A 25,620-nucleotide genomic window follows, 5' to 3' on the forward strand; every position below is an offset into this window, starting at 1 on the left:
TCAGCCAATCAGAAGAGAGGCTCAGAGCCTCCTCCTCTCTTCTGATTGGCTGACACCGATCAGTTGTTTCTAGAGCTCCAGAGAGAAGCTGAGAGAGGAGAAGGAGCGAAAAAAAACTACACAGAGATGGTTTTTAGATCTTCTCATGGATCGACCCTCCAAAATAAAAGACAGAGGAAGAAGTTCATACTCAGGAAGTGGTAGCTTCTACTTTTCTTTCTTTTCCTTAAACTATAACTAAGTTTGTGTCGAGTCCACCTGACGACCTCGTCTCCTCCTCCTCCTCCTCCTCCTCCTCCTGTGTCCTTTGTTAAATCTGAAATGTCAGAATGAAACTTTAATGCCGGCTGCTTCAGAAAAAGAAACACTTCTTCCCTCATGGCCGCCGCCTTGTCTTGTCCATCATCATCATCATCAGGACGGACGTGATGATGTGAGTGGCGTTGTCCTCGTCTCTCCTCAGCACCTCTGAGGTGAGCATCGAGCATCTATTGGAGGTTTGTCAGTTTGTGGCCTGAAGCTCGAATCCTCCCCCAAACTCCAAAAAACAAAACACAAAAAACAAAAAAACAAAACCAAACGTCCGTGTGGCGCCGTGTTAAAGGCACTTAACCCTGAATCAGTGAGATGAAGCTGAGGGCAGAGGAGCCAACACCTGCTCTCCAAACAACGGCTGAATAAATCTGTCGTCTGTCGTTACCTCCTGTCCTCTGTCACTCCTCCTGTCACTCACTCCATCCCTCCATCCATCTCTCCATCCATCCCTCCGTCCCTCTCACTCAATATTTCACATCCTGTTTAAATCTCTGCTCCGTCCCTCAGCTCAGGGAGGAGGAGGAGGAGGAGGAAGAGGAGGACGTTGTCGTCTCTGCTGACCTCAGCAGGTCGTCCTCCTCCTCGACCCCCGTGCTCCATGTTTCTTGTTTTTCATTTTCACGGTTTGAGTGTGTGTAAGTGTGTGTAAATGTGTGTGTGTGTGTGTGTGTGTGTGGACAGCAGGTGCTCACTTTGTGCAGCTCTGGAGAAAATCTCATTATTTCAACAAGATAAAACCAGATTGAAAACTCTTCACCTTATCAGATTTATTATTAGGGAGTTTTTTTTTTTCTTTTTCTTTTTTTTACCAACGTGAAATATCAAAGTGTTGTGTTGTGTTGTGTTGTGTTGTTGTGTTTTTTCTGTACGCACCTTCACACTGCTGCTGTTTACTGACAGCTGCACTGTTTTACTCACAGTTGATCTCTCAGCAGTGAAAAGCACTGAGCACTTTAATCACAAACTACTGGACAGATTCAGCTGGCGAAGCGCTTTTTCCTAAAGCTCCCAGCATGCTTTGAATTTCATTTTACATGCAGCATTTTTTTTTTTTTTTTTACCTCCTACTTTAGTTCCTCCTTGTTTAGTTTTTTCTTTTTTTTTCTTTTTTAGCAAGACTGCAAAACTGAGGCTTTTTTTCCCTTCTTTTTTTCATGTTTATAGGGCTAATGCAGAGTTTGGTCTTGTTATTATAGATGATGTAATGTGTCATCATAACAGCACATTGCTTTATTTTGGCAACCCTTTAATTTACAGGCCACTAATTACGAATAATGTCAAGAAATAGCCAAAAAATAAAGGTCAATTTCATAATAATGTCATGTTTTTCATAAACGCATGCATGCTTTTCATACTTTGAATTTTTCTCCACCAAATCCTGGCAATTGACTGATATATTTGGGCTATTTATACGCAATCAATTGTTATTTCTTGGCTATGTTTCTCGACATTACTATGAAATTTACCTTATTTATAGGCTATTTCTAGCGATTATGACGCAATTCGTTGTTATTTCTTGACATTATCATGTAATTAGCGACCTGCAAATTAAAGAGCTACCTTTATTTCTTCTAAATGCACCTTTAATCGATGTTTTCCCACGTCTTTAATAATGCACAAACATGGAGCTTTATGCAAATGTGACACCTTCAGACGTCACCTCCTTTCCATGGCGCCGAGGTTGAGCCGAGTCTGAGCCGACATCGGGGGACTCAATGTGTGACGAGTGATTTCTTTCCCCCTCTTCATTTACAAAAACAAATAAGTCATCCGTCTTTCTCCGCCTTTCACCATCGGAGCTGCTGCTGCTGTTGCTGCTGCTGCGCGGTCGATAACATCAGTGGCGCCTAATTACAGCTTGAAGAGCGCGGCTCAGCGTCTGATTGAGCCGTGCAACGTTTTTCATTTCTGTAGAATCTGTTCTGCTGCTGCTCTAACGCAGGCCGGTAACCTACTTCACAGCATCATTAGCTCCCACTTCAAGCTTCAAGCCCTGAGCAGAGACAGAGACAGAGACAGAGAGAGAGAGAGGAAGTACAAACCTATGTGTCTCTGAGCTGCACAATAATATAAAATAAAAAAGGAGGAAAGTTCCCTCTAAAGTGTCGACAACCAGAGCTGCGACTCTGCAGGGAGCCGTCAGAGCTGCTTCAGTACCGACGCTGAAGGAACAGGAAGCGGAGACGTGTGAAAACCGAGGGACCACGAGACTTAATCATTTGTCTTTGTGGTAATTACCTCCAACAGAAACAGTGTGAATGAGTCTGAACACATGAGTCTCTGACAAAATCTGAAGGAATTAATCAAGAGATTGATCAAAACTGAACAAAATGGCACTCAAACATCAATAATGATAAAGAATGTAAGAGGGAAAAACACTTGTTTACTTTCTGCTCAGAGGAGAAGATGATCAATACTTTACCTACTGAAAGCAGCAGGTTAGCTGAGCTTTATTCCAGCATCTGTAAACTTCATAATCTAACACAAATATCTTGTTTTTAATTGAGGATTTTGAGCCAACAGATTTTTTTATGGGGTGGTTTTACAGTTAAACAAACTTAAAGTAATTTGTTAATCAGTTTTTACTTGTTACTTAACCAATGCTTCATATTGTATTGTTATTACAAAAGTGTAACCAAATCTTCTCAATTTAATATCAAATCATATAAATATGAAAGTGAATAATATTTATTTTTATCAATCTGCCAATTTCAGTTCTTTTCAGTTTTATTTTTTTCTCTTTCTCTTTTTCCATCGACTCCAAGTTGTTATCTAAATTGGAGCTGTAATGATCACTGAAATAATCAATGTATTTTAAAGTATTTTTTTTTTTTTGGCTTTTTATGCCTTTATTAGATAGGACAGTTGAGAGTGTGACAGGAAACAGGAGGCAGAGAGGAGGGGAATGACACGCAGGATAGGGCCGTCCGACGCGGGATTCGAACCGGGGCCGCCTGCAGGGAGGACTATAGCCTCAACATATGGGGCGGGTGCTCTACCAACTGCGCTAAACACCGCCCCTGAAATAATCAATGTATTGATCGCATTCACAGCTACGGCAAGTCCAGAGGGTCAAAGCTATATAGTGGACAACTATAACTATAATAAACTTTTCTTTTCTTTTCTAAATGAGTTTTTGGCAGAACAGGAAGTTTGTTTACAACCTAAAAACCAGTTTGTTTACATGCACTGAGGTAACCGCGGTAACCAGGTTAGAAGAAGACGACCGTCTCCACTGAACTCGTTGCCCAAATGTCAATCAAATGATCCCAGACTTCAGATTACAGCAGTGAGCAGCAGCAGCAGCAGCTCCATCATGTGTTAACAAATCAGCTGTTGACCGGTTTGTGTTTCTGCAGCGGAGCGGCTCCGTCACGCCGGCGCTGACTGATGCTTCTCTGTGGGAGGAGGAGGAGGAGGAGGAGGAAATATCCTCAGGACGACGTTATGAGAGTTTATGGCCTCATTATGAAACCTGGACCGAGAACAGGCCTCGACCGGAGAGAGAGAGAGAGAGAGAGCCTGTACACTCTGAGTAACCTCCATCCATCCTGATCACCGCCCATCAACGCAGCGTAATCAGCTCCAGTGTTCGTCGTCTAACAACATTTAACTCAACGACAACTGATTTATATTTACGTGACTGTAAAACTCTCAGGTTACACAAACCGCACAAACGCAGGGCAACAAAACAAAACAAACAGACAAACAGAACAAAAAAAAATGAGAATATGCAGGAATTCCCCCCATCTAGCGGTGCGGTTGCATATCTGAACGTATTCTTGATGTTGCATTCACGTGAAATCGGGCAGACATCAGACAGACAACAGACGCTGCATGTAACAGGATAAACAACAAGTGGTCCGCCAGCACGAGGCAAAACAAAGGTGTCTGAGAATAAAACCACATTTCATTCACATACAGTTGGTGATTTAAAGGTATAATATGTAGGAATTCCCCCCATCTAGCGGTGCGGTTGCATATCGGAACGTCAGACAGACAACAGACGCTGCATGTAACAGGATAAACAAGTGTCTAAGTGGTCCGCCAACACAAGGCAAAACAATACAGGCGTGACAATATGTTGTCATGGTGATGTGGTATTGTTTTACCGTCTTTCTCTGGTGGAGTAAAATGACATCCGGTTGGTTTGCCGACGGCCGTCTGCCTGACTGCACCTGAATGCAACACCAGTGCCTCCGTCCTTCCTCACACTACACAGTGGTGACAGTTTTAACAGGCCGAGCCCACAGCTCCGCTGAGTTTCCGTGGTTACCTACGGTCACGCTGCCACTCAACGTAAAACATGGCGATGCAACATGGCCGCCTCGGTTCGGTGCGTCGCCCACTTATGTATTTGTAACAACTTGTAACAACTCATTCTAAGGTACGAGAAAGCTTTCATTTGTATGCGGCTGTGATTCCACTTCAGTGAAATACGGATTTATGAAAACAATGGGCTATTTGATTTTTGCTAATAAAAAGCCAAATAAGTTACATACTGGGGCTTTAAAGATGGAAACACAAAAAATAAAAACAACTTCTCCTCTAAATATTTTCCATAATATTTCCCTGCTCCAGTGACTTTATGATGTTTCCTTCAGTGAAAACTATGGTGGCCCTGAAGGCTCCAGAAGAACAAATACAAAGCTGAAAATACAGAAAACAACACACGAGCTGCAAAAACTCAACACAACAGCTTCCTGTCCGTCAGTAAACTCGGAGACGGTCGCTTCTACAGAAAAATAAGAAAATTATCTTTAAAAAACAGGATAATTATTGTTGTGTAAATCATTTAATGACACGATAAAACGAGAGGAAATGAGGAAAAACGCTGCCGAGGAACATTTACTGCACTCAGACGGAAATAAACAAAGTTTAAACCCAGAGATAAGGGAGAGGGAGAAGAAGAAGGAGAAGAAGAAGAAGAAGAAAGGATGGACAGAAGGAGAGAGGGATGGAGCAGACGCTCACTGGTTGCCATGGCGCTGTGGTCGAATGATGAAAGAGGAAACAAGGCCAGAGTGTGTGTTGTTGTTGTTGTTGTTTATTCTAATGTAGTGACAAACAGATGAGAGAGGAAACGACAAAACAAGAAAATGAGAGGAGGAAATGAGGAAATGAGGGATAAGAGGGGGAGGGGGAGGGGGAGGAGGAGGAGGAGGAGGAAGGACAGGTCATTTTCTACCAGGAAATGATGATGGGATAACAGAGAAAAGGGAGGAGAGGAGAGGCGAGATGGAGGTAAGGAAAGGAAAGATGAAGGAATGAGGGGAAGGGAAGGAAAGATGAAGGAATGAAGGAAAGGAAAAGGAAAATGAAAGGAAAGATGGAGGAATAGGAGAAAGGAAAGGAAAGATGAATAAGTAAGGGAAAGTAAAGGAAAGGGAAGATGAAAGAATGAGGGAAAAGAAAGGAAAGGAAAGATGGAGGAATAGGGGATAGGAAAGGAAAGGAAAGATGGAGGAATAGAGGAAAGGAAAGGAAAGGAAAGGAAAGGAAAGGAAAGGAAAGGAAAGGAAAGGAGAGGAAAAGAAAGGAAATATGGAGGAAGAGGGGAAAGGAAAGGAAATGATAGGAAAGACAGAGGAGCAATGGAAAGAAAAGGAAAGGAAAGATGAAAGAATGAGGGAAATGAAATGAAACATGGAGGGATAGGGAAAATGAAAGGAAAGGAAAGGAAAGATGAAGGGGCAATGCAAAGAAAAGGAAAGGAAAATAGGGGAAAGATGAAAGAATGAGGGAAAGGAAAGACAAAGGAGTCAGGGAAAGGAAAGGGAAGACGAGGGACTGAGGGAAAGGAAAGGAAAGATGGAGGAATAGGAGAAAGGAAAGGAAAGATGAAGGAGTGAGGGAAAGGAAAGAAAAGGAAAGATGGAGGAATAGGAGAAAGGAAAGGAAAGATGAAGGAGTGAGGGAAAGGAAAGAAAAGGAGGATTTTATGATGCGGTTTTATTTTGGGTTTTGTCTCCATCTCTTACCGGAGCTGAGCTGAAAAAGGAGCGCGTGGACAGGAAGAGTGATTAGAGCGACCGACGGTGAGACCTCAGGAAGGAGACAAAGGAGAGGACAAGACGAAGAAGAGGAGGAGGAGGAGGAGGAGGAGGAGGAGGAGGAGGAGGAAGAGGAGGAAGATGAGAGAGCAGATGTGGGTGGAGGTGAAGGAGGAGACGAAGGTGGCAAAGACACAGAGTGGAGACAGAGATTAAACTGCAGCGAAGCCAAACAGAGAGAAGGAGAGAGAGAGGGAGAGAGAGGCTGGAGGGGAAGAAAGGAGTGAGTCTCACAGAAAGAAAGAACGAGAGAGAGAGGGAGAGAGAGAATAAAGGAGTGAAAGAGGAGAGCCAGATTAAAATGACTCCTGAGCTTTAATAAAGCAGCTAATGCGTCTGAGTCCGTCGTCTCTTCGCTCGCGGTCACACGGCGGCGGCGTTGTGGTCACTCTCTGCCCTCAATAACAGAACAGCTATTCATTCCTGAAAGATGCAGCCTCCTTTCCTCCCTCCTTTTCTCCCTCCTTTCCTCCCTCCCTCCTTTCTTCCCTCCATCCCTCCTTTCTAGCCCTAGCCCTTGGCCCTACCCCTTCGTTTTGCGCGTTCACGGGAAGTGGTAGGGGTGTCCCAATTCTGGTTCAGACGAGGGTTAGGGGGAAGTGGTCTGGCTATCTGGCCCTTCAAATGGACATTTTTCAGGGGCACACTACAAACCGGGGGCTATGACAAGTTTCCCAGAATGCATCTTGCGGCAACCGGCAGCTGTTTTATTTCTCGCTGTAGCGCTGTTATTACGTCACTTTGTTAAGTTTTAATATTTTTTAATGTGAGAAAGTAGCTGTTTAGATCCCCAGTGTGCGGTCGGTTTATCCAAATGACGGCTGTTTAGACGTTTGCGCCGATGTTTTTCGGAGAAGTGAAGCTCCACGTTGGAGCCTCCACCTGTGGAGCAGATCAACGGCTCGTCACGGAGACACCACCCCGTCCGGAGAGCTCGTCAGCCGGCCAACCTCCGTCGTCATCCCGGGAGAAAAGACGATCGCTAATTAAAGCAGAAGTAAGCGGAATATTTGTGTTAATATAAGTCTTAAATAGTTATATCTTCCGACGGCAATCACTTATATAGAGTGTTTGGTCCGAAACACGGGTCTGTCAGTCACTCTGCTCTGCTCTGAGCCGAGGAGAAAACGTCTTGTATACTTCCTTGTATCCTACAACCTTTATCCAATGAGGAGAGAGAACGGCATGAAGGGCTGTGTGTGCAGCCAAGGGATGCGCGTGAATGTGGTGACGTAGGGACGAGGACCAATAGATCCATGACGAGGGCGGGGGCTGCTAACTACATCGGCTGACAAGAAGTTAGCCAAAACGACCGGATCGCTTACTTCTGCTTTAACTTACCCGCAGGTTTTTAGAGGTTTATCGCCGGCTGGTTTCATTCTTTTTAAGAGATAAATGCTGGTCTCATTGATGAAATGTAACAATTGTGGCAGTCGCATTACAGTAGTTTGTTTGAATTAAAAGTGAAGCTTCATGTGTGTATTGGACGGAGGAGCAGCGCTGCCTGGAGGCTCTGTAGCCTACGGACAGAAATCACCACATTTACATCAATAAATAAATGTTTTACAATGAACTGATCAGTCTTCATTACATTTTGTTTTATTTTATTAAGTTAACATGGTTTTGAATACAGGAGTTGTGGCAAAAGCTCGTCACATCTGCTTATGTGAAAGCCAGCAGAGACGACTGATGACGTATGTGACTGTTGAAGGGGTGTCCCAATTCGTAGGGGTTTCAACCTGGTACTGGAACCAGTACTCTCTCCCTCCTTTCTTCCCCCTCACTCCCTCCTTTCTTCCCTCCCTCCTTCCCTCCCTCCCTCCCTCCCTCCCTCATGCATTATAAATACTCCATTACAACTTGTTGACTCTCTCCGTCTCCGGGGACAAAACTTAATCAGCGACATCATCATTAGACGCACCGACGGACGAGGCGACCTGCTCTGATCGGGTTATTTCACCACATCACATCACGCTGATGCCTGAACCTCCGCCTGAACCTGCTGCACCTCCGGGTTGAGGCCTCGCCGCCGCTCGCCATCCATCACACACACACACATACACACACATCAACCCAAACTCTACTGGGTTCAGCTAATAACCTTAATCTAATGCTGATACGCCGCGCCTCCACATCACATAACGATTAGTCTTCTGTGACGGGGCCGTGCAGAGTGCACACTGCAAAATTCAAAATCTTACCAAGAATATTTGTCTTATTTCTAGTCAAAATGTCATTTCTAGTCATAATAAATCTAATTCTACTTAAATAAGACTCATCACATTTAAAAAGTAGCTTGTTTTTAGACACTTTTTAAATTTTTTCAAGCAAATTTTCCACTTTAAATAAGTAGAAAAATCTGACAGTAGAGCAAGTTTTTCTTTCTTATTACAAGCACAAAAAACTTGCTTTCACTGACAGATTTTTCTACTTATCTCAATTGAAAATTAGTTTGAAACAAGTGAAAACTGTCTAAAAACAAGTTAACCTTTTAGGTGATGAGTCTTATTTTAAGTGGAAAGAGATTCGTTTTGACTAGAAATGAGACATTTTGACAAGAAATAAGACAAATATTCTTGGAAAGATTTTGAGTTTTTGCAGTGCAGCAGGAAGTGGCGAGCTCAGTGGCCGACGGACCAACCGACCGACCGACCGACCGACCAACGGACCAACCAGCTGATCCGTCGCCTCTGGAGACGAGGGCCAAGCGGAGCCGCAACGCCAGCTGGCAGCGAGCGGCGTCCAGACAGCCAGGCTCAGTCACACAGATCTGAGGGACAATACAACGCTGGCACACACAGTCTGCTGCTCTGCTCTCATATGGGATGTGAGTCTGTGTGTGTGTGTGTGTGTGTGTGTGTTTGTATAACAGCATGTTTGTGTGTGTGTGTGTGTGTGTGTGTGTGTGTGTGTGTGTGTGTGTGTGTGTGTGTGTGTGTGTGTGCTATTTTGGACCCGACAGTAGCTTACTTTGAGCAGATCCTTGGGAAAATCTTGGCCGTTGTTCAGTCCCTCCAAGTTGCCAATGAACTGAGTGCACGACATCCTCTTGCCAATGTTCTGGAAACACAGAAATATTCATAAGTGCACTTTTTTTTTTATCTCACATGCTAACACACACACACACACACACACACACACACACACACACACACAGAAACACACACACATACTCCTCACACTCCTGGTAGATTTCAATTAACTTTTAATTCCACCAATCTGTCACCTTCGTCTGTGTGCAGCCGGTTTTTCTCCTAAATTAAGTGTAGGGTGAATAATCACAGAGGGAGATTCAAACAGAGACGATGTTGTTGACGGTTAAAGGATAATTGCTGTTTTTTTACAATCTGGACCTTATTTCTAGCATAAAATACGATCATTTACTCACCCAGATAACTTTGGTGTCATTACAAGTCGTTCAGATGAAATTATCTCCAGCCGAGAGCCGCGTATATCTGTATACTGCGAGAACATGGGGCAGCGCAATGCAGCCTCTAAATAACACATTATCTGCAGAGAAACTCGTTCATTTCACCAATATTTTGTTATGATACGCTAGTGCTATTCCCCTCTGAGTCCGGGGTTAGCTGTTATCAACATCCGGGGTCTGTAGGTTGACCTGTCGGAGATGACATCATCCAGGTCAGAGGTCAGTAGGTCAACCTACAGACCCCGGATGTTGATAACAGCTAACCCCGGACTCAGAGGGGAATAGCACTAGCGTATCATAACTAAATATTGGGGAAAGAACGAGTTTCGCGGCGGATAATGTGTTATTTAGTGGCTGCATTCTGCTGCCCTGTAGACTCGCATTATACGGATATACGCGGCTCTCGGCTGGAGCTAATTTCGTAGGAACGACTTGTAATGACACCAAAGTTATCTGGGTGAGTAAATGATCGTATTTTATGCTAGAAATAAGGTCCAGATTGTAAAAAAACGGCAATTCCCCTTTAACGGTGTAAAATAATTTGTCAATAGCTGATTATTAGAATAAACTGTCACAGTCCTGTTACCCCCCGCCTCCACATTTCCTGTCTCTCTCATGGAAACGTAAACATTCAATTCCACCAAAGAGCAAAACTGGCTTACGTTTTTGATGATCGTAAAAAGGTGGATACTATAAAATAAAGGCAAAAAAAATGCCCCAAAATATAAAATCTTATAGAAATTTGAATTTTATATCATTTTTATTTGAACAAAACTCTTGAATTTTAGATATTTGAACCTAATATTTAAATTCTTATTTACTGAAAACAGAGCTGTAATTATTAGATTTCCCAGATTACAGTCCAGTTAGTCTATTAATCAATCAGACTGTTGAAAATGTTGATAATAAATAATAAAAAAATACATTTAAGAACAGAAATACTCAACATTATCACCTTCTAGCTCCCAAAATATGAAGATTTGGACACTGACGAAACTTAGAGTGACTCAAGGTTTTTATGTTTTGGCATCTTGTATCATTTTAGAAATACCGTAAGTAAAAGGTCAATGAATGAATGAATGAATGAATCGAGTCGATCGGTGACAACAAAAGTCAAAGTTAAATCCGTAGAAACTTTGCTGATGTGCTCGTAACTTAAGTGAGAGCTGATCCGTCCTCTTGGTCTCTTTAGTGTCTGAGTTAATGATTCATCCAGAGCTGCTGCAGTGTGACGGAGCTGAGCCGCCGTCGGCCCCGATCCTCAGAGAGGAGATTAAAGAACCTGCAGAACCAGATCAGCTGCCGATCTGAACTCAGAGCTGCTTCTCCTCAGAGGCCCTTTTAATACTGCACACACACACACACACACACACACACACACACACTGGACTCACCTGACCGTGCAGATCAGTGTTGAGCAGCATCAGGGCACAGGTGAGAGTGTGAACTGCATCTAAAGGAGGAAAACAGGGAGTTAGCTTCTTATATATGAAGATAATAAATGTTATATACACTTAAATAAATATACTTAAACATAAAACTGCTGTTGTTTGTTAACTGCAGTCACTTCACCACTCACAGCTAGATAAAAACTTTGTGCAGTCCATTTGTGTGGACGTCTTTAGTCTGGGCTAATTTAACAGATGCAGTGGCGAAGCGGCCATTTTTGTTTTGACTTTTTTTTTTTTAAACTTAAATAAGCTAAACATTTTAGAAATATCTTGACTTGGAGCAGATTAAAAGGAAAAATGTTGTGTTATGTTGCCTTGAGGTAAATACAGAGTCTGCTTGCTGAAAAACTGTCCCTGAAGGCAATGTGCATCAGTGGTTTTGCATGAATTTTCCTCTAAAACAACTCTGTCTGGTAACGTTGTGTTATTATCTCACAGCGTGGTGAATGTGCAGGTCACAACTTGTCCACCAGAGCGTTGTGGAGTTGTTGGATTGTGTATTTGATGAGTTTGATGAGGGAAACCAAGAAATCCCATTAGCCTCCGTAGCGTAGCTCTGAGCAGCTCGCCGCTCTGCTCCGCCGTTCTAAAAACAGCTTGCACCGACAATTAAATGTAACAAACCTACTGCTATGACTATAGGGATTATGGCAATGGGCCAATTTGCCAAAATGTTAAACTATCCCTTTAAACATTGTCTTTCTTATATTGTAATATCATTTAAAGTCTTTCAATCAAATTCAATCATCATTGAAATGTTAAAAAGTTTGTCTAGTTCTAGGTTAACTAACAGCTATAGCTACAGTAATGTTACCTGGCTTAGCCATGACAGTGTTGATTAATAAAGTTATTTTTAACATCTTCAGACACCATTGAGTGTGATAGGCTGAAGTGACATGACTAATTTTGACATTTTATACTCCAATTCTTACAAAAATATATTTTATATATATATATACGTATATATCATATTATATATAAGTAACTAAGTACATTAACTCAGGTACAATACATTATGATTTTGAAGTAATTACATTTTTCTATATAATTCAGTGGCAGATGCAGTATTTATTTGTTACTTAATGACACGTCTCCATTCATTCAACAACAGTGTCATTTCTTCACTGTAGTTCTGAGGTTTTTGCTCAAAGATCTGAACATGACTCTTCAAAAACTACACCTCAATCCATATTTTCATTTAATGTGCATTGTTGAATGTTTCATGCGAACCAGTCACTGTCCCTGAGTCATGTCCACTAATGTACGATACGTTATTTATGACGCTCGTCGTCCTCAAACACTGACTTCTCTCTCTCTCCGTTGGTTCGCTGGAGTGGAGTCTCGGTGCTTCAGGACGTCCAGAAGACGCATTAAATATTCAGGAGGAGATTTTGTTATTTTTTCACTGTGGGTACCAAGTGAAGCACTTCTCTCTGCCTCTCTGCAGCACTCACCCTCTGATGGCATGACTTTGGGGTTGCAGTCCAAGTAACGCCTGGAAAAGTGTGACAGCACCCGCTCCCTCTCCTGAGTCTCGCCCATCAGAGCAAACTGCCGGAGGAAAGTCCTGCAGCCGCAAGGAACACAAGGACACCACATTCATCCTCCACAGACTGAAGAGCACACGGTTTAAATCACGATTACATCAAAAACATCATCTAACATAACCATGCATTTCAATTTTTGTTTTTTTTTATAATTAAAAGGGATTGTTTTCATGTGATCAGATGTAAATAGCTGCAAAACATGGAGAATAACTAAGGAAATGTATTATAAAGTACAATTTTGAGGTAGTTTTTTACATTTTATGCTACTTTCTACATCCACTCTGCCTCATATCAGATGAAATTATTGTATTTTAGATGAAAACAGCTCTCTATATATTCATATTCATGTGAAAACAGCTCTTTATATATTTATTTTTATGTGAAAACATCTCTTTATATATTCATATTTATGTGAAAACAGCTCTATTTGCTCCTTATCATGATTTTTTTTGTACAGAATAAACTATCCAACAAAATATATAAATATTTAAAGGTCCTCCTCAACCCATAGCAATAATAATCCAATATAAAATATGCAATGCTGCAATATAACTACTGCATAATAACTACTTTGTGTAGGCTATCTACTTCTTCTACGTATACTGCTTTTATCTAAGAAAAAGAACCTCATCTTTCCCTCGCTTTTTCTGGGGCAAAAGGTTTGTTCCTCAGTTTTTAATCTCTAATTAAATGTTAAAGTATAAAATATGTGAATGTGAGTTAAACGCAGTTAAAGCACATACAGTTACTTAGATACTGTATGAACTGCCACTGTGATTGCAGGACCACTGTCCTCTAGAGGGCAGCGTTCACCAGTGCAGTAAAAACCAGCACATCAAGATGAAGACGTCAAAGTGCAGCTTTTTATCTGAAGAGGGCCAAATCACAACAAACTCAACACAGTCAGCTCACTTTTATTCATTATTCATGAGAATATACTGGATTTTTATTTATTTTTAATGGAAATTGTGACAATTTCAAAATAAAACCTTGTTATTTTAGCTGAAATACATTTGATACTGTGCTATTATTTAACATTATACTGTCCAGTCTTGAAAAATAAGCTGGGGGAGAACATTTTATATAAGAAATATGTGTGTGTTTATGTATTTAACATGTAGATTTTATGTAGATTCTCCAGCGACTGACCTCAGAGCCTGGTCGAGAGCGAGGCCTGTGAAGTTGAAGAAGCTCAGATACTCCTCGGCGACCATCCGGCTGAAGTCGTTACTGGAGAGACACACGGGAACGGGAACAAAATAACACATAAGACACGAGGAATATGTGAATAATAGACAAAGAGTGTAGGACGGAGAAACACACACACACACACACAAAAAAAAACCCTCCAGCAAACTTAAAAGCACAAAATGTCAATCAGGCGTTAAAATGGCAGCTTTGTCAGTTCAGTGAGTGGCCTCAGTCTGTAGCTGTCAGTCACCGCGCTGCACTGCTACAGCTACAGACCGCAGGCCAGAACATAAAAAAATATATAAAAAAAAAAAAGAAGGAGAAGAAAAGATTCCCAGGGTGCATCTGTCAGAAGGAGGAGGAGGAGGAGGAGGAGGAAGAATAAACCCTTTAATCCCAAATTCTTTCTCATCAGCAGCACGAGTGAGCAGCTGATGGAGCTGATGGAGCTGCACAACACAACCACAACACAACTCAACACAACGCAGCGCAGCGCAGCGCAGCGCAGCACTGTGTCGGCACAATTTAAAGAGATGTGAAGAAGCTGCGTTCGGTTCATAAAGACATAAAGACAAGACGCAGCAGAAAACAACTTCCTCCTGTTCATGTAGATTAGACTGCAGCTTCTTTACTGTAGCAGTGAACGAACGTGTTGGTTTGAGCAGGATGATGATGATGTCACCTCTTGGATTATCAATCATAACACAACTGGAGTAAAAGTAAAAGTACACATACAACTCTGATTTATTGGCCTTTATCATTTTATGTTTATAACTGCTGACATTTTCGACTTTGCACTCTTGTTTTGTTGACATAACTGCTTCTATGTCTGTGTTTTATTTCATGTAGTAGAGCACCTTGTAACATTAGAAAGTTATGATGTATTGGTATGATTGACGGTAAAAGAGGAACTATGCAGGATTTTTTGACCTTGACTCTGCTCCATTTTTACCTTAATTGACCTTTATGACAGATAAGACTGCACAAATATACACATGGTAACATGGTAGATGATAAATAACGTTATCCACCGCTCTATGGATTGATTTCTCACCGGCTTCGTTGGAAACAAATTGCACATGGAGGAGAGGAGGGTTAGAGACACAGAGGAGGAGAGACCAGTCTTGCATAGTTCCTCTTTAAATTATCGGATTAAATAGATGTATTCTAGAAAACTGAGACAAACTTTGAATAAATAGAGAATTAAATGAATGCACATGGCAAATATTTAATAATACATGACCAGGAAACTGATCTATAAATCTATTAGGACAGTAAAAACAGCCGGTAGCTGGATACTCAGGTGTTTGTGCACTGCAAAAACTCAAAAGCTTACCAAGAATATTTGTCTTAGTTCTAGTCAAAATGTCATTTCTAGTCAAAACAAATCTCATTGTACTTAAAATAAGACTCATCACATTAAAAAGTAGCTTGTTTTTAGACACTTTTTACTTTTTTCAAGCAAATTTTCCACTTTAAATAAGTAGAAAATCTGACAGTGGAGCAAGTTTTTCTTTCTTATTACAAGCACAAAAAACTTGCTTTCACTGGCAGATTTTTCTACTTATTTCAATTGAAAATTAGTTTGAAACAAGTGAAAACTGTCTAAAAACAAGTTAATTTTTAGGTGATGAGTCTTATTTTAAGTGGAAAGAGATTAGTTTTGACTAAAATTGAGACATTTTGACAAGAAATAAGACAAATATTCTTGGAAAGATTTTGAGTTTTTGCAGTGTGGTGGCAGTGATGACAAGAAGCAACAGAGAAGTAATCTATTACATCAGAACGCTGCATTGTATTTTGCATGACTCACTTCTTGCTGAGGTGTCGAGCCACGTCCGACTTCCTGAAGCCGTCCAGGTTGAAGAGCCGCTTGGCGAGGCGTCTGGCGGCCGCCATGTCGGCTCGGTGGCTGCCGTTGGTCAGGGTGTCGCTGCTGCCGAGGCCGAGCCGCTCGCTCAGGTCCTGGTCCAGCTCCGAGTCCGTGGCCAGCCGGGCCTTGTCCCTGCTGAGAGACACAGAGAAGAGATATTGATTAACGGTGGTGAATTGATAAGGCAAGACAGGAAGTGAAGGCCACACCTGCAGCCTCACAGTATAGAATATTTGTCTTATTTCTAGTCAAAATGTTATTTCTAGTCAAAACTAATCTCTTTCCACTTAAAATATGACTCATCACATTTAAAAGTAGCTTGTTTTTAGACACTTTTTACTTTTTTCAAGCAAAATTTTCACTTGAAATAAGTTGAAAAATCTGACAGTGGATCAAGTTTTTCTTTCTTATTACAAGCACAAAAATCTTGCTTTGACTGGCAGATTTTTCTACTTATTTCAATTGAAAATTAGTTTGAAACAAGTGAAAACTGTATAATTAACTGTATAATTAAGTTAATTTATAGGTGATGAGTCTTATTCTTACTGGAAAGAGATTAGTTTTGACTAAAATTGAGACATTTTGACAAGAAAGAAGACGCTTCTTGGAAAGATTTTGAGTTTTTGCAGTGTTTTGCATCTCAGGTTTCATTGACTTTTTTTTTCATTTTATAGAACATAAGTACAGTTTATTTAGTGTAATTTAGTTTTATTTATAGTTTATATTCTCAACATTATGTTCATCTTTTATCTTAGATCTGTTCTGTTTTACCGGTGCTGTTTGGTTCCTTGCTCCTGTTGCCATCTCACCTGGCCAGGATTGGAAAAAAAAGACACAGGAAGTGCCAACAAGGCTGTACCAAGTGGGCACAACATCAGGGGGGGACTGAAGTCATTTAGTTTGTTTATTTTGTATATTTCACTAAGTTTAAGTTTAGTATTTGAATACGTTTGTCTTTGATTTATCACATTTTTTTATTAAATGTACAGACAAACTATTTAATTTATTTCGTTGTTAGTTAATGTGCTGGTGTTTTATCTTGCCACCTTTGTGTTTTAATTGGACTGTTCCACCATGTCCCTAATTATTCTGTTTATTAGATCGATTAGTTTAAGTTCCCTCGTTATCATGAGCCTGAGTTTAATGTTCTTCTTTTATGGGCCCATAACTAACAGGAGAAATGATGAGGAGGCAATAAAACTAATGACCCAAATGTATTAGTTCAATATATTCTTCTTCTCCTGTGTTTTATTTGAAGGGTTGAGGGAAGGCTCTGAGCCTCTCTTCTGATTGGCTGACTGCTTTCTAAAGTATTTCCAATTAAAAAACAGAGCAGATTTCAGAATAAAGCACTCAGAGACATTAAATTCTGCAAGTTGTTGTTGGATGGATGGATGGTGGGTCCAGGTGGTGAGGGGGCGGGGCTTAGTTGTGACATCACAAAGTGACAGGAAGTCCTGACGGCTGGTTTTAAGGCTCAGTTTCTGAATACAGGCTGTGTGCATTTCTCTGTGGACTGAGGCTTTGATACTTTCACAGTATTAATATAGAAGCTAGAGCTGCTTTATAATCACACTACACATGGACATCTACCTTTATACTGTATGGAGCTTTAACACAAACATCTACCTTTATACTGTACGGAGCTTTAATACAAACATCTACCTTTATACTGTATGGAGCTTTAACACAAACATCTACCTTTATACTGTACGGAGCTTTAACACAAACATCTACCTTTATACTGTATGGAGCTTTAACACAAACATCTACCTTTATACTGTATGGAGCTTTAATACAAACACCTACCTTTATTTTGAGGGAGCTTAAACACAAACATCTACTTTTATTTTGAAGGAGCTTTAACACAAACATCTACCTTTATTTTGAAGGAGCTTTAACACAAACATCTACCTTTATTTTGAAGGAGCTTTAACACAAACATCTACCTTTATACTGTATGGAGCTTTAACACAAACATCTACCTTTATTTTGAAGGAGCTTTAACACAAACATCTACCTTTATTTTGAAGGAGCTTTAATACAAACATCTACCTTTATTTTGAAGGAGCTTTAATACAAACATCTGCCTTTATTTTGAAGGAGCTTTAATACAAATATCTGCCTTTATTTTGAAGGAGCTTTAACACAAACATCTACCTTTATACTGTATGGAGCTTTAATACAAACATCTACCTTTATTTTGAAGGAGCTTTAACACAAACATCTACCTTTATACTGTATGGAGCTTTAATACAAACATCTACCCATATACAACACAGGACCTTTAATTCTAAAATCTTATTTCTGCAGCACTGATCTCACATCAAAGTTTCCAGCTGTGCTTATGTTTTATGACAGGAATAGTAAAATACTTTGGGGAGGGGGGGTGAGAAGAACAGTGAGGTTGAGGAAGAGAAAGTAGCTGAAGAGAAACATAAATATCTGTTAAATTAAATAGGATTAGAGACCAAGCATGATGAATGGGCAGAGATAAAAGAGGATTAAAAGACATTGACGAAGGGATGAAAGGCACCGGAGATTATAATAAAGGTGGAGAGAGAACAGTAATGAACAAAGCCTATGTGAATTTACCACAACATAAGAACATAATGCAAATCATTTTATATTTAAACACATTTGGCATGATTATACACTTTAATAACTGCATTCAAAACCTGTTTTTTTTCCTGGCTCCCTGACTTTCTCGTTGTCATCACACCCTAATTAAGCCCCTTCAAAGCATTACCTAACCAGTTCAAAAGTGCAAAACTTATTACATCTGAATTATACTGTGATTATAATTTAAGCATGTTATGTCACACTGAGCTAAAAGAGAACTACTTCTCTCTCCTCTCCTCCTCTGCTGCTAGAATATGGATAAAGACACAGACGAGGTCCCTGAGTTCAGTTCATTCACTTAGAATTCGACCTGATGCTGACATTTCCCGCCGCCGCCGCCGAGACGTCGAGAGCCGTGTGACCATTCGAGTCACGCCAGCAAGAAGCTCAGAGGAAAAAAAACAATGAGAGTCCGAGAGACGAGAGACGGCAACACTTCCCCAACAAGCCCAGCTCTCATTTTAGGATTTCACAGCGTTGAGGAACAAGCCAAGAAAAGAAAACCCACAAGCAGAGATGAACAGAGTACTCGACCTGCAGTATTACTACTGGTCAAAATTTACTCTGTTACAAGTAAAAGTAGCTCAGTCGACATGTTACTCGAGTAAGAGTAAAAAAGTACTTGCTTTTAAAGGTACTTAAGTATCCAAAAGTACATGGTTTTACATTTACTTTAAGTAAAAGTAAGAGTAAGAGTAAATTTACTTATTTTTCACATCAATGAATTACTGTAATAAATTTAAGGACCTTTTAACTCTTGTTTCTGAGAATGAACTCTTTGAAACCAGCTGCACTGATGTAATTGCTTTTACAGGGTATATACAGGAATCTTGAAGTTAATTCTAATACCTTTTTAAGACTTTTTCAAGACCTTCTCAATATTTTTTACCGCCACTTCAACCTGTTGCAGCATCAGTGACACTTTTAACGTAATAACAGTTTTAGTTTGTGATAAAGACTATAGACCACTATGATACAACAGAATTCAAAATAGGCTGGGATAATAAATCAAAGGCAAAGTTTATCAAAAAACAAAACAAAAAAACATTGCTCCACTCTCAAAAAACAAAAACAACAATCTTCTTTTCTTTTTTATGTACGAGTTCATCTTTGGCTTTTAATAAAATGAATAAATTCACACACTTTTACAATTTTTTTAGGACTCAAACTCTGGACGGCTAATTCAGAAAAAAATACCTTCAAAATGAAAGACTTTATAAAGTTGTGAAAAGACTTTTTAATACTTTTTAAGGGTCTTAATTTTCCCAAAATGTATTTATCACCTTGTAATACTTTTCAAGACCCCGCGGATACCCTGTTTTAGGGGTTAGGGTTTCCTTCTTTGACAAACACAGCTTGTGTCCGATAGGATTTTAGAAAAAAAAAAAAAAAAGAGCAGACTTGAAAGTAACGAGTACTTTTCAGCCTTCCTAGAAATTAACTCAAGTAAAAGTAAAAATATTTGTCTTGGAAATGTATTCAAGTAAGAGTAATAAGTACCAAAGAAATCTAATAACTCAAGTAAAGTACAAATCCTCCGGATATGTACTTAAGTACAGTACTCAAGTAAATTTACTCTGTTACTGTCCACCACTGCCCACAGTCCCAGAGCTTTACTTTGCTTTACTTTACTTTCCTTTACTTTCCTTTGCTTCCCACATTTACACGTCCGTTTCGTGCAACAATATGAGTCAGGACAAATCACACCAGAGCAAACAGTCATTAATTAATAACACAAGAAGCCGACTGCCGGGACAATGGGATCAGACGTGCTTTAAGCTGCACTTGGACGACTCACTTTCATTGTGAGAGGTTTTTCTTATTATAGCTCTTTAATCTGGTAAACAACGTAATCATGATTATTGTTGTTAGAATAAACTTTAAACCTGGAGCTGATTTAACCAGGATTCAAACTCTGGAAAACACAAACTTCGTCACCACCGTGTGAATTATAAGAATGAAGAGGTGATTACAGTATTCTGCTCAAGTAACTAAAGCTGTCAAATAAAAGAAAAGGAGTACAATAACTCCCTCTGAGATGTATAAAGTAGTATTAAATGGAAATACCTCCAATTTGTATTACTTAACATCAATTTGCTTCATTATTGATCCAATTACTTTACCTTTAAAATGACTGAATCCCTGAGTGAAAACAAATACGTTACTATTACTAATATTGAAAAGGTACAAAACAAACTAAACCACACAGCCTAAACAATAAACTTTATATTGATGTCAAAACCTCATTAACTGACAAACAAACCAACACTGTATCTTAACTGTAACTTAAAGCAGAAGTAAGCGATATTTTTGTGTTAATATAAGTCTTAAATAGTTATATCTTCCGACAGGAGTGTTTGGACCGAAACACGGGTCTGTCAGTCACTCTGCTCTGCTCTGAGCCGAGGAGAAAACTTTTCTTGTATCCTACAATTTTTATCCAATGAGGAGAGAGAACGGCATGCAGGGCTGTGTGTGCAGCCAAGGGATGCGCCTGAATGTGGTGACGTAGGGACAAGGACCAATAGATCCATGACGAGGGCGGGGGCTGCTAACTCCATCGGCTGACAAGACGTTATGGTGCGTTCAAGGCAGCCCGTAACTCGTGTTTTTCCGACCTGTGAAGTGGAACCAGTTCGATCTGGTGCGAGTTCACGGGTCGGAAGTTACGAGTGGCCGTTATAGTGACTTTCACAGGTAAAACAGGTCGGAGAAACGCGAGTTGCGGGTTGCCTGGAACGCTACAAAGTCGTAAGTTGTGACTTGAAGCTGTAATTTACGGTTTCAAAAGCCTGCCTGGAACGCAGCATTAGCCAAAACGACCGGATCGCTTACTTCTGCTTTAAGGCTAAAGTTAGAAACAAGCTCAAATTAGTTACAGCTCAAGTGTTACTAAAGACTAGTTAGCAACCATGTGCCTAGTTGAATGAACTACAACCTGAGGTTAAATTAGAAACTAACATTCGTTCAACTAAAGTTACAAACTAATTAGATAGTTCAACTGTAACTTTAGGCTAAAGTTGGAAACTAGTTAACATTAGCATCCATCTAACACAGTCTAATCCAAAAACTGTATAAGAACCTGTATTAATGAAGCTCAAATTTACATTTACCTTTAAACTACAGCGTCTTAATTTGCTTGTGAAACTAACTGGAGCAGATCTGATCTGTTGTTTTTAGCTCTTCTGCTCTCACAGTCTGAATCCATCCAATAGTTTGACTACAAGGACTAGACACAACTACAGGTGCTGCTGCTGCTGACACGGCTGAAAATGAGCAAACACAAAATTCACCCCACAAGGTTTTGGGTTATTATCTCATAGCGTGGTGAATGTGCAGGTCACAACTTGTCCACCAGAGCGTTGTGGAGTTGTTGGATTGTGTATTTGATGAGTTTGATGACGGGAAACCAAGAAATCCCATGAGCCTCCGTAGCTTAGCTCTGAGCAGCTCACGGCTCTGCTCCGCCGTTCTAAAAACAGCTTGCACCGACAATTAAAGGTAACGAACCTACTGCTATGACTATAGGGGTTATGGGCAACGGGCCAATTTGCCAAAATGTTGAACTATCCCTTTAAAGCACAGTGACAGACACACACACACAGACTCTCCTCCTCAGACCGGTTCCTGAGTCGACTCCTACCTGTGGCTCGGCCGCCTCGCTGTCAGATACCGCTCCTCTCCGACCGCCGCCGAGCCGTGACAGCAGAAGACAGATGTTGATGCCGTTCTCTGACCCCGTCCCCCTCCTCCTCCTCCTCCTCCTCTTCCTCTCCTCCTGGCCTCGTACCCTGAACGCATCACCACTACTAACGCTGAGCGGCAGCACCTGAGGCCGAGGCCGCTCCTCCCCGGACGCCGGCGGGCGCTGACATTCCTCCGGCTGGTCTGGAGTCAGACTGAGGATTCATGAGTCCACAACGCTCTCTCTCTCTCCTTCTCTCTCTCTCTCTCTCTCTCCTTCTCTCTCTCCCTCTCTTTCTCTCTCTCTGTCTCTCTTTGTGTTTGCTGTCATCTGAGCCTCGGTCGCAGCAAGACTCCTTCCTTCCTTCCCCCCCTCAAAAAAAAAAGAAAAAAAAGTGGACGAGCTGTTTGTCTGTCCTCCTCTTTCTTTCTCTCTTTATTTCTTTATTCCCCCCCTCTGTCTGTTTGCTGTTGTTTCTGTTCCTTCTTTTCACTCCTCCCTCTTTCTCTCTTTTCTCCCTCCCTGTTCCACTGAGTAAACTCAAACTGTCCCCCGCTGACCTTGGATTCGAAGCATGGCATGAAACTTGGCTTGTCTGTTCCCTAAAAAGAAAAAAAAAAAGAAAAAAAAGAAAAAGCAAAAGAAACCCCCCTCCTCCTCCTCCTCCTCCCCTCCATTCATTCCTCCTCCTCCTCCCTCTCTCCCTCTCCCTCTCTCTGCACTGATAAGTCTCGTCCACCTTGTTGTTTTCAGCCCAGCACACCTTCAAAGAAAACAAAGATACGAGCCGAGGCGTCGGGTTTAAACTCTGCGTGTCCACAGGGCGTGTGCCTCTCAACTGTTTCCTCAACAAGTCGCCGCTATAACTGCCCCCGGGGGGAGAATAGGTGCCCTTTTGTCAACGTCTGAGCCCATTGTGGAGCCTGTTTACAGCGTTTACAGGGGGCTGAGCCTGAGCCTGGACTGTTGATACCCATGAGATTAACCCTCCTTTTACCCCTGGACATTTTTGTCGTTCACCTCTCACACTTTCCCAACTCCCCATGTAACGGTCAGATGAAAGGTCACTGGGGTCAGATTTTAGGCAAGGAGGTTTATCTTTGGGTGAACTCTGGATGTCCCGAGTTTCAGAATGAAAGTCCAATTTTTGGAGCCGTAATGATGAATTTTAACCACATCCATGACCCTTCGCTGGACAAAAATGTCCACCTCCATGGGTTTTTTAATGTAAAATTTAAAAACAGATATCACCATGAAACTTCCCAAATTTATTACTCACATTAAAGGGACAACGAGGAGTTTTGGAAAAGCGAAGCGTTTTCACACTACATTTATGAGCCTCCGCGCACCGTGAAATTCTTTGACCGGCGCAAGACAGACTCATGTTTTCATTCATCAAGAATTAAAGTCAGAGGTTCGAAGACGATCACATACCGTCGTAGTTCCGACCATAAACGGCGATTCGGCGGCGTTATTCTCATGACTCGCCACGAAACCGAAAGTAAAGAAAGTAAGGAAACGCTGGTCGGCTCGTCCAGCATTTCCTCCACCACTAATAATACGATAGAGACATATTAGAGACGATATATTTATCGAAAATGGGCCCATTAACAAGTGTGGGTAGCGTAGATTCATCCACATTAATATGAGACTTTTTTATTGTTGCTGAATTTTTCGTTCTGCCGATGGAGAAACTCCTCGTTGTCCCTTTAAGACAAATATTTTTTGTATTACAAGTTTTGTCAAATTTTACGTTTAAATATGTAAATGAGGCAATATCTAATGAAATATGCGCTAATTTCCAGAACTGAAATGTGAACAATGGATAAAGCCCCTTTAAAAATTCTTGTTTTATTTTGTTGACATATTATAGTCAGAAGTTTTCACCGAGGGGATTTTGGATATCTCTTTTTTATCACTAAAATACCAGCCAAAAAACCCATAGAGCCCCATAAAAATGTTGTGTTTTTGCAGCAAAAACAACTGGCCAGGAAGGGGTTAAACATGTTGAAACCCATGTCAAAAGTGGTTTTTATGTTTAGTCCAGACCCAGCCCTATATGTATCACAAATATTTTGGGAGTAACTGACATCTACATTTTGTCCAGGGGTCATGGAAGTGGTACAAACCGAAGAAGGATCATCCGAGTTAAAGCCGCGGCGCTCCGGTTCAGGCTTTACCGCCGCCACCTGGAAGCTTTGTCTGAGAAGTGGCAGTGCAACGCCGAGAGGTCCTGAGATAATTCCCAGAGTCAGCCTCTTTGCTTTTTTTTTTTTAAAAAGAGGAGGAGAAACCCCCCAACCCCCCCTCCTCCTCCTCAGTCGGTCGGTCCGGACCGAGCAGCTCTGCACAATGAGCCACTGTCTCATGGTACAGACCATCTGAAAGGGGCGAAGAGGAGGAGGAGGAGGAAGAAAAGGAGGAGGAGGAGGAGGAGGAGGAGGAGGGGGAGTGAAATTCCAACTTTTATCAAAGTATGGACAAGGCCTTTTAGAAATATTTTCCTCCTCGTCTCGCTCCTGGATTCCAGCGCTCCGGGGCAGCGCGTGAACGTGCGATAAGGCCGGAGCTGAGCAAACATTCACACTCACGCTCAGACTGATCAGGAGGGTTTTATCTGGAGGTGTTTGAGTTTGATTTTGAGCTCATTTCGATCAGCAACACAACAAAAAAAGAAACGCATCCCTCCAAAAGAAGCAGTGCATGAGGCTAAGTAGCTCATATATGCCCTAATCTCCTTTAAACCATACATGTAAATATACAAATACAGTACCTATACATAAACAACCATGCATACATGCCATCTACACACATACTGTACACATACATGTACATACTCAGCAAATACCAAACAAAATACTAGAAATTTGCGTCTATATCTCTCCAGAATGATGTTTTTAAACTTTTTTAATTGCACCAGATTTTTTTACTTTCTTTGATCTCATCAGGAAACTTATTCCACAGCTTCAGCCCACAGACAGATACTGCTTGCTTTTCAGAGTCGTGGTGTGAACAATTGGTTGTTTTATCAGGAAGAAGAAGAGGAAGAAAAGTGTGTGTTTATAGTCAAACAGAAATGAAGTTGCTTTGGCTTTAAGCTGGAGACTGGATTCCTTTGTGCAAACACACACACACACAGTCCAACATACCTCTGCTCACCTGCATCAGATTGAGCTCTTGGCTGTGTTACTGCTGAGCTCTGCTGCCACCTAGTGGGCGGAGCGACAAGGTGACCGACCGGCTGCAGCCTCTAACTCTATAACTCTACCTCTGCAGTGCTGCTGCTGCTGCTGCTGCTGCTGCTGCTGCTGCTGTCACACCGAGTTAGGACGACGCTCACCGACGTGTTCCTCGCCGTCACACGTTCAGCACCGTGACAACAAAAAACGTTTTCACACACATTTCTGCCTCTGAATGTCACATAACCGTGTCCGATGTAATGCAACATACAGA

General features: G+C 41.2%; 1 protein-coding gene across 1 annotated transcript in view; it reads right to left on the reverse strand.

Moving 5' to 3' along the window:
• LOC146967170 (uncharacterized) overlaps window positions 1–25,620 on the reverse strand; it is a 95,166-nt gene that overhangs the window by 39,859 nt on the left and 29,687 nt on the right. The window contains exons 7-11 of the mRNA XM_085760893.1: window positions 15,801–15,995; window positions 13,946–14,026; window positions 12,704–12,816; window positions 11,193–11,251; window positions 9,339–9,428 (exon numbers count right to left, since the gene is read on the reverse strand). Coding sequence (XP_085617019.1) covers window positions 9,339–9,428; window positions 11,193–11,251; window positions 12,704–12,816; window positions 13,946–14,026; window positions 15,801–15,995 — 538 coding nt within the window. The remainder of the gene's footprint in view (window positions 1–9,338; window positions 9,429–11,192; window positions 11,252–12,703; window positions 12,817–13,945; window positions 14,027–15,800; window positions 15,996–25,620) is intronic.

This window comes from Trachurus japonicus, chromosome 19 (genome assembly GCF_045865225.1).
Source record: "Trachurus japonicus isolate A0001 chromosome 19, Traja_1.0".
In the NCBI taxonomy this organism is placed as follows: domain Eukaryota; kingdom Metazoa; phylum Chordata; class Actinopteri; order Carangiformes; family Carangidae; genus Trachurus; species Trachurus japonicus.